At 39.1% G+C, this 13,204-nt stretch overlaps 1 protein-coding gene and 1 long non-coding RNA gene across 9 annotated transcripts in view; one reads left to right on the forward strand and one right to left on the reverse strand.

The window, feature by feature from the left end:
• The window catches only part of SLC12A1 (solute carrier family 12 member 1), an 87,707-nt gene that overhangs the window by 65,503 nt on the left and 9,000 nt on the right, over positions 1-13,204 (forward strand). For 6 of the 7 annotated variants that reach the window (XM_044924984.2, XM_044924983.2, XM_025295540.3 and 3 more), the window contains 4 exons: positions 6,982-7,125; positions 9,886-10,017; positions 10,253-10,364; positions 12,506-12,592. In XM_044924984.2, the coding sequence (XP_044780919.2) occupies positions 6,982-7,125; positions 9,886-10,017; positions 10,253-10,364; positions 12,506-12,592 (475 nt within the window). Of the gene's footprint in view, positions 1-6,981; positions 7,126-9,885; positions 10,018-10,252; positions 10,365-10,666; positions 10,803-12,505; positions 12,593-13,204 lie in introns of those variants that run through there. The other variant, XM_044924986.2, reaches the window with a different exon arrangement.
• LOC102409612 overlaps positions 1-13,204 on the reverse strand; it is a 92,806-nt gene that overhangs the window by 45,948 nt on the left and 33,654 nt on the right. The gene's annotated exons all lie outside the window — the stretch shown is intronic.

The raw sequence follows: 13,204 nt of genomic DNA on the forward strand, positions 1-13,204 counted from the left end.
AGGAGAAAGAAGAAGAAATTAGAAATCAAGCATTTTTATAAGATGGAGAATCACTATCTGATATGTATACTCTATAATTCTGCATGAAGAACTTTAAAACTCAGAGTAGAATCCATTCTATGTAAAATTGTTGTGTTAAGGTTATCTTTCATGCCTTCAGCCTTCCTTTTTATGCCCCTTTTCTTTTTCATGGACCTTTTACATCTTCAGGTCAGATATACTAATTCTATGTGGTAGTCATGATTAATGCATATTCCTTCCTAATAGAATGTAATGCATTAGTAGCAATAATAGTAACACTTCCGAGCACTTACTGTGTGCCATGTATTCTGCTCCATGTTCACATGTATTATAACAGTTGTCACCCCAACTCCCCTATCAGGCAAATACGATCATTGTCCCCAGTTTACAGCTAATAAAACTGAGGCTTAACTAAATTCACAGCACCAGTAATTGGTAGAGCTAAGACTCAAACCTGTGTCTATTTGAAGCCTCTATTCTACCTTTTAAAAGAGGAGAACTAGAGGACAATGACTTACGTAACGAGAAGCAGTGGTGAAATCTGAGAGACAGGAATGGAACAAAGCCGTTTCTATCTGTTCCTTAAAAAACCCAGCGTAGGGCCTGTTTGACTATAGTAAGATAAACATGACGCTGCGGACAATCACAAGAACCTAATGTTAAGAGACCTGGTTTATTAACTTCTACCTTTTAGTTTAATTTTCCTGCCTTTTGAGTTGTCCTGTTTTTCCATCTAAAAAATAAGAATGCAAACTATAATTTGTATTAAATTACACATTTGCTTTGTATGTTGATCTCTTCAGGCTGAAAGATGTGATGCGGCTCCCACCCCTCACTGCTCCATCTGCCAAAATGCCCTGTCCATTTAGTCCTGTAAAGCAATATAGCCAGCAAATTCTGTATGTTTCTCAAAGAATCCTGGCAGTGAACTGCCTCCCCTTTTAATTTCCCAAGGGAATTATCTGATTTATATCAACTTTGATGTTTGAAATATTTTTGCTTCTTAGGAAGGGAAAATGCAGTAGGATGCTAATAAAATAATTATAAGTACCAATTATCTAGAGTAAACCAAAACAACATTACACAAATACATGAACCTGCAGAAAAACAGTGGCATAATGATAGAAATTAACTTCACCCCACATTTCTGTGCATTGTTTTGAAGTTTATGTAATTTATGCCACAACCCTCACATTAGATTTTGAATTGGAAGAAATAAGCTTTCATTTCATTGTATTATACTGTAAAACAGGGCTTAATAAGATCCTGATAAATCTTAAGTATTGCATTACAATATGTTAATGATTATCATCATAGCTTTTCCAACACCGACACCATGGTGTCATCACAGATTATAATTTAAAGGAAATATTAGCAATTCAGAGTGCTCATATAGTGTAGTTAATAAAGCAGTGAATAGAAATCAACTTTATAGGTAATTTACCAGCTAATGACAATTATTTCTATACTGTGTCACAGGCTTATGCGAGGAGAATAATTTTTTATGTAAATAAGATTGATGTTCATAGCATTATAACTTGTATACTGCAGCAACTCATCCAATACTGATGGCTGATAGTTTCTCTTAAGAAGTTAATTTATTGCCCGACAACACACAAAAAAATGCAGTATTTCATATTGCTCACTTCCCAGGGGTATTTAGCAAGTTGCCAACTACAACATAGAGTCCAAATTGTACTGGTAGGAAGTAAGGTGATGAGACGTGATTTGCAATATATTGCGGTCAAGTGTTCCGTGGAAGTACTGCACGATTTATGACCATCTCAGAGCACGAGGATTCTGCTGTGTCTGATGGAGTGGCTTAGCAAAATAAAGACAGATGGCAGTGTAGTAAATAACCACTTGATTGGAAGGCAACCACGGCAGGATTGCTTCCTGCCTTCAATTCAGCTAAACTTCACCTCGGGTACGGCACATTGATTCATGTGAGCATTTACAGCTTTGAGTTGATTGACCAAGAAAGAATCATAATTTAATAATTAATAAAGAAAAAGGATGCTGTGAAGTCAGAGGGTACGCAATTCCTCAGTGGGTTTCCCTGCTCGCTCTTTTGTTGTCAGGTAATTGACTACTCTCTATCCTGAAGATTCAGACTGAATTTCAATTGTAGAATCCTGCCTGTTTCTAAAAGACATGTTAAAAGGGGGGGGGGGGGGAAAGACTGGAAATAGACCATTCGAGGCAATCTTGACAACTAAATTGAATTTCAAAATAGTCACTGCAGTTGGTTACCATACAATCAATTTATAAAACACTTGAAAATAAACCAACTACTGTTCAAGTGGTTTTGGCATTTGCATGAGGTTACAGCTCAGGCTTCACTCTTTGTTCTTCCTGTGAGAACTGTTTGGGGGTATGTAGGAAGCCTTGGTCAGAAACTCTCATCGCTCAACGGATAGATCCTGAAAGTCTATGCTTTTCTCCCCCATCATTAGAACCCCAGGGATTCTCTTAATCTTGGCATGAGAGAAAGGCAGGCTCTTACCCTCTCTCCCGAGCAGTATGGCTTTGTAAATATGATATAATATGAAACTATCTAGTATGCAAGATTCCTAGTCGTACCAGTGCCCAGAGGGTGGCCAATTCCAGGGTAGGGAGCCCTTTCCTCGTCTCTCATCCTTAGGGTTAATCCCACATGTCCTGCCTCTGTCATGTGCCAGCCTGATCTGTACTGTTAGCTGCTCTCAGCCCCTCTTCTTGTAACTCTGTACAAGGCATGAACTCTCCTTCTTTCAAACATTGTCTTTTATACCAACATTCCTCCATGCATACACGCTATACACACCCCCACCTCTGACAGCTCTTCACTCGTTTTTCTTCCTTTATAGAGATAACTGTGTCAAATGTATTCCACCACATGAAACAGAATTGACCTGTTCTTTTATTTCAGCAAAATATTCTTGAGTGATTGCGGTGATGGGCACTAGTGAGGCATGAACACTTCTAAGAATGTTTGAGAGGGAGTCTGGGAAGCCTAAGCATAGGCTTTGGAATCAGATAGGTCTGGATTCAAATTCAGTTACTCTAATGGGAATAACCGTAATACCTACCTCACAGGTTTGTTGTTTTGGATTAAAGGATATGATGGCTGCACAGCGTTTGGCATTGTACTTCACACAAAGTAAACTCTCAATAAGTGGTGGTAATGAACTATGACATAAGCTACCCTCCAGGGTTTACAAATTAGTGGGGTTACAACAGACGTGTATCTTAAAACTCTATTCCATGCCACATAGTTTAGTTAGTGGAATAAAGTTTGAAGAAGAATATTATTAAAATATGAAATGTTATAGAAATTTCTCGACTGAGAAATTTGAGGATGGTTTTTTTTTTTTTTTTTTCAAAACATGCAGACTGGGTATTGCTTCATCAGGGAGATATTGGAAGTCAGAGCAGATTACTGATGAAGGACAGTAGAGGGATGAACACTAGAATTGGAAACAGAAGACTGGGGTCACCAGCTGTGCAACCTCAGACAAATCACTTGAACTCTCTAAACCCAAGTTTCCGTCACAGTAAAATGGGGGAGGGGGGAATGGGGAGAATGTTACTAGCTCTGCTTTCATCCTAGTATTCATGCTGGGATAAAATCAGACGCTATTGGAAAGAGCACTGTGAATCCTGAGCATCACAATGTCATGGTTGTGGTGGTGGTCATGGTAGCGGTGATGAAATGAGTAATTTTCAAGCAGCCTTATGGCAATCATCACATCTATCCACTCCTACTCCCTCGCCTTATCTCTCCGGTGATTACAGGCACACTTTTACAAGTCAGCTAGCCAGTGCTCCAGTTGAAAGAAATGTTTTGACAAAGTCTACTCGTGATTTCGCATGCAAACAGAGGCAAGCAGGAGGCCACATAGATAATGCAGGAGAATAGATCATCAAAACGTCACTTCTACTTAGCACTGAAAAGAGAAAAGGAGGGAGTGCACAGAAGGAGGCCTTAGATCACCTACAAAGTGCATAATTAAGAATTAACTTTAATAAGAGTTTGCAGAATCACTTTGAGTGACCATACCACTGTGTGGATCTGAAAGTCCAAGATGTCCAAGCAGGCAGACTTCAGCCTTTAGAATGGATTCTGTCAACCTCTGTCTCTGTCGTCTTTGAGGAAACTGCTGAATCTGACTCCCTCACACAAAGTCTGGTTTTGTCTCGCAGGCCTGGGATTTTGCAGTTTGCTCTGTCCAAGATGGGCTTTGCACATACTTTCCGAGCACATTATTGGAGCAGCTCCCGGTTCACTTAGCCAGCCGAATCCTTTACAAAGGAGAATTTATTTTTCCCTTCCTTTGTCCAAATTAGAGGACAAAAAAACATGGCAACTAGTGGCTAATCACAGGGTATGCTGGAGCCTGCCAAGAAAAGAAAAGGAAAAGAATCCTCTCTCCAGTGCAAACTTTGCAGTTGCCCCTAGAGGAGCTCAGCAAATACTTGCCTTCCAGATGACTGCAAAGAATAGGTTAGCCTACAGCCAACCCCTTGCAATACCCCACAGAGTGGGCAACAGTTGGGGGCCCATCACCCAGGACAGTGAAGCTGCTGCTCTGGGGCAGCCTGCCATATGTACCTGTATCCTTAGGGTCTTCTATTTAAAATGACAATTTGGAAGAGACCAAAGTTTTGGGGAATTAGCTTGGTATTACACCATGTACCTGAGTGTTTAGGTTCATCTAAGGATAAAGAGTTGGAGGTTAATAAAACAACTCTGAAATAATAGCAAGAAGCCAACAGCAGAAGGTCTTCACATTGGATAGCATGCAGAATTTGGAGTCAAGCAGACTCCTTTGCAGAGAAGACAATGGCACCCCACTCCAGTACTCTTGCCTGGAAAATCCCAGGGATGGAGGAGCCTGGTAGGCTGCAGTCCATGGGGTCGCTACAAGTCGGACACAACTGAGCGACTTCACTTTCATTTTTCACTTTCATGCATTGGAGAAGGAAATGGCAACCCACTCCAGTGTTCTTGCCTGGAGAATCCCAGGGATGGGGGAGCCTGGTGGGCTGCCATCTATGGGGTCGCACAGAGTCAGACACGACTGAAGCAACTTAGCAGCAGCAGCAGCAGCAGCAAACTCCTTTGCACTGGAACCCTGTGATTTGCTGGGTGACATCAGACAAATTACCTAAACTTTCTGAGCCTCAGTTTCTGCACCTACAAAACGAGGATAATAATAGTAGCCTTCTCAGAGTTGTTTGGGAATGAATAATATGCAGCATAGACCCTGGCACCCGAAGAAAGTACAATAATAATTAACTTCTAAAATAACTCCCAGGCTTCTCAAAGTCCTTGATATGCTTTGTATGACTAAGCCCATTTCTAGAAGTTGCATAAATACACTGCCTATAGAAATGCACTCATTGCTTTGTTCTCTAAGGAGCAACAAAGCACCATGCAGGACTTGTTGCTTATTCTTTTTGCAAAGCTAGGGAGTGGGAAAGGCGAGGGGTTATGATTTTCCATTTCACAGATAGGAAATCAGAGGCATAGGAAAAGTAAGTGACTTGCCCAACATCACATGAAGCCAGCAGCAGAGCTGTAATTGGTTATGACCCCAGTGCCACACAGCGTGTGTTCACCTTTTGAAAGTCAGGCATAAGCAACTCTTGTCTAAGCTTTAATGCCATTCATCTAATTTCTTAGATTTTCTATAGCTGCTGATCTTGAGAACCTTTGAAGCTTTGGGGAAATCACATGGATGATTTGACCTTAAATCTCATGCCACTGGCAAAAGATTAATCGCTGGGACCTGGAAAGGGGCCAGACAATTCTGTGTAGCTGAATAACAGCACCGTCTAGGGATGTGACTGTCCTGACAGATTTAGTTAGTACATAATTGATAAATCTAGAGTTTGTATAGCTTCACTTCCCACAAAGAAAAGGCAACGGGCTCCAAGGGTTGACATTTACAGAAGCCCTTCCAGTGTTTTGTAACACTGAATCTAGGTTTTCTACTCTTCCTCCAAACCTAGCTCATTTTCTAAGGTTCTGTTCTCAGCAGGCAAGAAGATGAAGGGATCTGACAAGACTCTCACCTTACCACTGTAAGCAAGAATGTCCATCAGTCTTTAACACAGTCATATGACTGCCCTGATCCATGCGGGTTGAGGCCAGCAAGGGATGCAATGCATTACCTAGCAGCTAGGAACTTTCTGTCACCATCAGAATCCAGGAAAGATAAAAGGCATCCAGACCCAGCATCAAAGCTTAGAGAACGGGTCTAAATCCTGGACAGGACATTTTATACAGCTTGTCTCTTATTGCAGACTCAAGTGTCATGAGGCCCTTTTTAGTAATGTGGACTCTGACAGGCGCACAGAAATGTCAGCTTTTATTTCTTTTGCTTTGGTCACTCACTCTAGAAAGTATTTTACTTATTGGAAAGACTTGGTGGTGGTAAATATTTTTCACTGTAAATTTATTATCAGATCTGGTTCTCTTTCTTTAATACTTATTCTCTAGTTTCATGTTTCAATTCAGGAGGCACTGCTGTGTGTCTGATATACACCCAGCATACTTCTGTAATTTTGTTACTCCCAGTTGTAAAATATCTTGGCCCGGTAGCTTAGATCAGTAAATCAGTAGCTTTCAGTGTACAAGATCTTACATACAGTGGATCTGGTATCTTGTTTTGCCAGTAGTAAATAAAGATGGCATTAAATAATCCTCCTCCTTTGCCCTCACAAATAAAAAACTCAGCGTCCTCATGTATTATAACTTAACAGAGCCAGTTTTCTGAGCTAGTTGTTACTTTCTGAATACAATTTATTGATACGTGTTACTTCTAAAAAACCATTCAGAAAAATCATATTATGCATAAATAATCATTTAATTGCATAGTCACACCATTTTCAATATTGAAATCATTAGTAAGACCGTTCCTGGAAACTTTGTTGTCCCGAGTTAAGTAAGTGATTTTTGTCTTCTTTCATCAGAGGAATTAGAGAAATTAGAACAGGAGCGGCTGGCTTTGGAAGCCACTATCAAAGACAATGAAAGTGAAGAAGGAAATGGAGGCATCCGAGGCTTGTTTAAAAAAGCTGGCAAGCTGAACATTACTAAGCCAACTCCTAAGAAAGGTAAGTGCTTTTAAGATTTACAAGAAAAGTTACAAAATGAGCCAAAATGAATCTTCAGGGGTCAGAAGTCAATATCTAAGATACTGGAGGCATTGTGTGTAGGTAAGGACTAAAAGACATTTCCTTAGAGAAGACACCCCTTTGTAACATCTTACTGTAAAAACTCTCTGTTTTAAAATAATATTTAGTTTTGAAGATATATAGTGGCTAAGCAGATTGAATGCCATAAGAAGCAAAAAAAAAAAAAAAAAGGTTCTAAGTTAAGATGTAAAGGGGATAGAAGTTCATGACCTAATACTGAAACTGGTTTATCTATACACACACACACACCTTGCAGACATTTCAGGAGACTGAAAGTCGACTGGTACAGGCAAGAAAGGGACCCAGGTAGAATTATAATTTCAAAACTACATCTTTATCTTTATCACAAGCCAGAATGCCGGACTTGGAACTTCATAAACACTAATTACCTGCAGATTTTGGCTAAATGGTACACTTATCTCTGACTGTTCAGTGTACATCCCAGGAATGGAGGACCACAGAATGAGACCTTGTTATAAGTTTTATAAATAGGTGATTCAAATGACTGATTTTTTTTTTTTTTTGAAAATTGCTCTTTGCAGAAAGTTTTTTCATGAGGTCCATAGCGACCTCTGCTGGTAGAAAATTAGAACGTTAAGGTTCATTTCTTTCACGCACAAATGTAGTTCATGAAGTCCTTCACTGGTGTAAAGCCCAGGAAATATCACTTCTTTGGCAAGGTCTCCAAGTCAAGTAGCAAGATCCAAATTTAGACTTAGCAGGCTGCTGGTCTAGGTTGATAGCACCCAGTCTTTCAAAGAGGCCATCTCTTTACTCTGGAAGAGGTTTGGTTCAGTTTTCTTATTTTCCTACAATGACCCAAGGACCAAATTTAACCTGTAGTACAACATTTTTGTATATCTACACAGCATTATGAGAAACCCAAACATTTCTCCCCTTCAAATACTTAGAGGTTCCCTTGGGTGCCAGAAATATTTGATTGCCTAGGGGAGAACCTACTAGGTATTACCTTCCTTAAAATGACATTTTCTAGAAAAATTATGTATTTGAATCTTAAGTTGGAGGTACATCAAGTCTTTCCAGGTATAAATATTAGAATAAGACCCTCCAGATGCTAACTACTATCGTCTTTCCTTTTCAATTGTTTGATGTAGTCATGAGAAGAATTAACTACCCATTGAATCTGCTCTGTGCAACAGTACAACCTGAGAAGCAATGGAAAATTTAGAAGTCATAGCCCATACTCTTCTCTAGCTGTTGGGGAGGAGAGAAGTAATAAGGTCCTTATTAGTGAAAGTGGAACTTATTTATTCTGGAACCCTGTTTCTGCATGACAATACTTTTAGCAAAAACATACATCTCTGAAAGTCAACACGTCTCATTGTTCAGAAAAGCAAAATTATGTTTTGTTTCAATGCCTAAATTTTCAAGCACAGCTCTGATAGTAGGCTCCTTTACTGCTCTGCTCTGGGCTTTTGTCAGTTGAGGACTCTTTGGAGTTCTAGATCAGGACCAGCTCGGCCTCCAGGCACTCATACAGGAGTCCTCTGGATGCTCTGATCTGCTTGTAAGTGGGGGCAGGGTTTGGTCCACTTGGTAAAGATATTTACTTTCTCCTTTAGCAGTCCTGAGAGAGAAACAATATGAGAATTTTGCTTCAGAACTGACCAGCCCCACCTTGGAAACAGCAAAAGACAGAACAAAGCATCCTGAGACCCTCTTAGATCAGAGAGGAAGCTCTAACGAGGCTGTCAGCTCTGCTCTCAGCACGATGCTGACACTACCGCTTTGAAATAGAGCAATGAAGTCACAACTTTCAAAGATGTGGAAATGAGAAATAATACATAGGCTGTAGCAAAGAAACACCTACTGGCGAATAGGAATGAGGGCTCTGGTAAACACTGCCCTACTTCCCTGGTACACTTTCACTGCGTCCATGTTAGGGTGGAAATAGCATTAAAATATTTTTAAGTACTTTATGTACACCCTTAACTGTAACTCAAGAAGAGGTAATTTTAATCCATATTTCCTGGCTTTTTCATCTCATTCGCAGAGATTCAAATAGCTCAAGTGGCTTTACCTTAGACTCACAAGATGCCAGGAAAAGAAAGCAGAAGAGTAAGCCAGGTCCATGTTAGGACCAAAGGGTTATGGAGAGTTGAGATGCTCAAGGTCCCTAGCAACCTTTATAATCCAGACATTTCTGGAATTCATACCAAAATTGTGCTCAAATGAACATATTGTCTAGCGAAGGAATACTTCTGATTCTTTGGTTATCTCTAGAAAACCAATAACTACATGTTCTATTAATACTTTTAAGTACATCTGATATTGTAACCTGAGTTATATATGAAATTTAGGGAAATGAGGATATTTGGGGTTTTGTATCAGATAATTTAGCATTGCTACATGTCTAAATAATAATTCTGCACTGAGACAGATTACTAAGGATCTGAAAAAATTCACTACTCTATAATAAAAGCTGTAATCATAAGATCAATATCAAATTTCTCTGAACTATGGAAGGTGATCTAAATTATTGTGGGATTTGACCTTTATCTTTTCTTTTGTGGAGAATAGGGCTCACTATTTTCCCATAAGTATAAAAAACACAAAATCATGACCCTTCTTCTATTTTCCTGAATAGATTTATTGGCAAGTTATTTTGTTTCTTTCCTCAAAAGACAAATGGATGTACTACTTTCTCTTTCGTTACAGATAGCAGCATTAACACAATCCAGTCAATGCACGTTGGGGAGTTCAACCAGAAACTGGTGGAGGCCAGCACCCAATTTAAAAAGAAGCAGGGAAAAGGCACAATTGATGTTTGGTGGTTGTTTGATGATGGAGGTAAAAAATTCCAGAATATACACTAGAGAGCAGAATTTCTTGTTGATAAATTTAACAAACTGCATGGGAAGGTATATGAAAACGGTATCAGTTAAAGAATAACATTTCCGTGTTCTCTAAAGATTTAAATTATTTAGGAGCTATGAGTGTGGGAATGAATACAGATATAAAGCTATTCATTTCCTTTCAACTGGATATGCTCATCCTTTCTGTCATAATTTACTCTATTTTTCAGGGTTAACACTCCTTATCCCCTATATCTTGACTCTCAGAAAAAAATGGAAAGACTGTAAATTAAGAATCTATGTTGGAGGGAAGATCAATCGCATTGAAGAAGAAAAAATTGCGTAAGTAATTTATCACTTGTGTTGAAGCGTTTTTGATGTTTGTTGCTTGAATGCTTTAATTTTAAAAAACTTTAAGTGTCTTTGAGGCACAATAAATTTAAAGACAAAAAGTCACCATGCTAGGCCTTAGGCTTGCTTGGCTTCTGTCAATAAATTATCTGCGTAATTTTTCTAATCATTGTCTTCAAGTCCTTTTATCCCCTTCCACAAATGCTTTCAACAAGCATTTGGCATGGAAGCCCATCTCAAGTTTTCAGTGAAAGCATCATTATCTTGTATAATGTTTATTTTGTTCTGACTAGTAAATGCATCCAAGAAAGGAAGAGCCTGAAGGCATCTGTGTCCAAATTCTGTCCAGTTTCTTCTGGGAGAGTCAAACCTGTTAATTCGAGGCAGTCCCTCTAGCCTCGCACACTTAGAAGAGAACAGAGATGGCACCCTGTCCAAGCCCCAGCTCTGTACTGACAAGACGCAGGGCTTTGCAACAGTTACTGTACCTGTCTGGGTCCCCCCCAAGTTTCTCACTTGTAATTTGAAAGTGTTTACATGGGTGACTGCTGGTAACTCTTCTGATTAAAATAAATAAATAAGCTAAGTCCCATGGTGCTAAGTCTGTTCCTTTCTTATTTATTTAGTCATGAGAGTTTATCTCTAGTTGTGAAAGCAACAAGCATGCCAAGAGTGTGGTGCATCCAAAGATCTCTGGAGGAAATCCGGAGAATGACTTTTGGCAGCCCGTAGTCCCTCATGGCATGCCTAAGTCCTAGCCCTTCCTGGAATGGCTACTTCCAGAAATCACAAAATAATGACTGGCTCTTCAGTTCAGTCCAGTTCAGTCACTCAGTCAGTCTGACTCTGCGACCCCATGGGCTACAGTGTGCCAGGCTTCCCTGTCCATCACCAACTCCCAAAGCTTGCTCAAACACATGCCCATCAAGTGAGTGATGCCATCCAACCATCTCATCCTCTGTCGTCCCCTTCTCCTCCTGCCTTTAATCTGTCCCGGCATCAGGGTCTTTTCCAATGAGTCAGCTCTTCACAACAGGTGCCCAAAGTATTGGAGTTTCAGCTTTAGCATCAATCCTTCCAAAGAACACCCAGGACTGATCTCCTTTAATGGACTGGTTGGATCTCCTTGCAGTCCAAGGGACTCTCAAGAGTCTTCTCCAACACCACAGTTCAAAAGAATCAATTCTTCAGCTCTTAGTCATTTTTTCACATTGTCTCCCCCTTCTTAGAAAGTTATTATATATATCTAATTCCTCTTAAAGAAAATTATAGTAAAATGGAAACTAACATGAGGTCTACAATAATTTATATTTTCTTAAAGCCTCTGTACCTTATTGAGACAAGTGATGAAATTTGAAAATGGTTGGTGGATAAGATAGTAGCAGGGCATCCATGTTAAATTTCTTGATTTCAGAAACTGTACTCTGTTCATAAAAGAGAATGAATGTCCTTGCTCTTAGGAAATATTCACTGAAGTACTTAGAGGTAAAGGGGACTGATATGTGTAATTTACTTTAAAATGGCAAATAAGTAGGACATAGAAAGCCAGCAAGCAAAAACAATATAGAGAGATGTAGACAGAGAAAAAGAGAATGACAAATCAAATGGGGCAAAACATAAACAACTGGTGAATCTGAGCTTTCTTTGCACTATTCTTATAATGTTTTGTAACTTTGAAATTATATCAAAATGTTCAGCTGCTAGCGGGAAAAACTTTTAATCTACAATGATATAATATATAATAATTATTGGTTTGTCAGTAGATTGTCAGTAACTCTATAAACATTATCAGTAATCATCAATAAGTATTGAGACTTGTTTTCTTTTTCCCAAATGATAAGGAAGAGTGGACAGTGCCACCACCTTTTCCCTGAAACATGAATGCAGAGTGGGTTTGCTGTTTCCAGTGACTGCACCTACAGAAATTTCTCTTTGCCTTTGGGGGAAGAATTTGGTCCACAATTATCCATATTCATCAAGTGCTACAGTGGAAATCAAATACTAACCAAAGCCTTTGTCCAAAAGCTAAGCTGAAATGAGACATGATTGCTTTTGATGTCTTAAACACAAAACTCTTTGATTGAAAATAGCTAAATATTCAATGATGAAGCATTTCTGTCTTGTATTTTCAGAATGGCTTCCCTTCTGAGCAAATTTAGGATAAAATTTGCAGACATCCATGTCATTGGTGACATCAACGTTAAGCCAAACAAAGAAAGGTATGAAATATTTAACAAGATGCACTGTTTATCCATGGTAAACTCTCTCCTCTTTTGTGTTGATTATTAGAAGGTTAAAATGTTATGGGTTTACTGCTGTGACTTCCTGATAGGATGACATAAAAGGGGATTTTAAATAATCATGACACAGAGCTATCAAGTTCTAACGGAAGGAAAAGTTTTTAAGGTGAAGATGAGCTTGAGAAGAACAACTGCAGAAACATCGTTTAGTTAGCATTTTAGAATTGCCTTTCACGTTACGCTTTCTATGGTGGTAACAGTAGCAGGAAGCATAAGCTCAGAAAATTCTGACCTGAGCAGTCAGGGTAAGTCTACATTATTTAAAGTTACTGGTGGGGCATCCTGAATGGGAAGCCTATGAGAGCCCCCAAAGGGGATTTCTAAAACTATCTGAAGCCTGGCAAGGAAAGGTATTGGTTCCAAAATTTTAAAATGAAAAAAAAAATTGAAATAATTGTTTAAATGCCTTCAAAACAGCATCACTTTAACCTCATTAATTTTTAAATTGGTGAAGTCCATGGTATTTGAAAACAATTTGTAGGTTAGATCTTCACAGGAGTTCCCAGAAGTATAAGAAGATTATCTGGAAAT

This window comes from Bubalus bubalis, chromosome 11, assembly GCF_019923935.1.
Source record: "Bubalus bubalis isolate 160015118507 breed Murrah chromosome 11, NDDB_SH_1, whole genome shotgun sequence".
Taxonomy (NCBI): domain Eukaryota; kingdom Metazoa; phylum Chordata; class Mammalia; order Artiodactyla; family Bovidae; genus Bubalus; species Bubalus bubalis.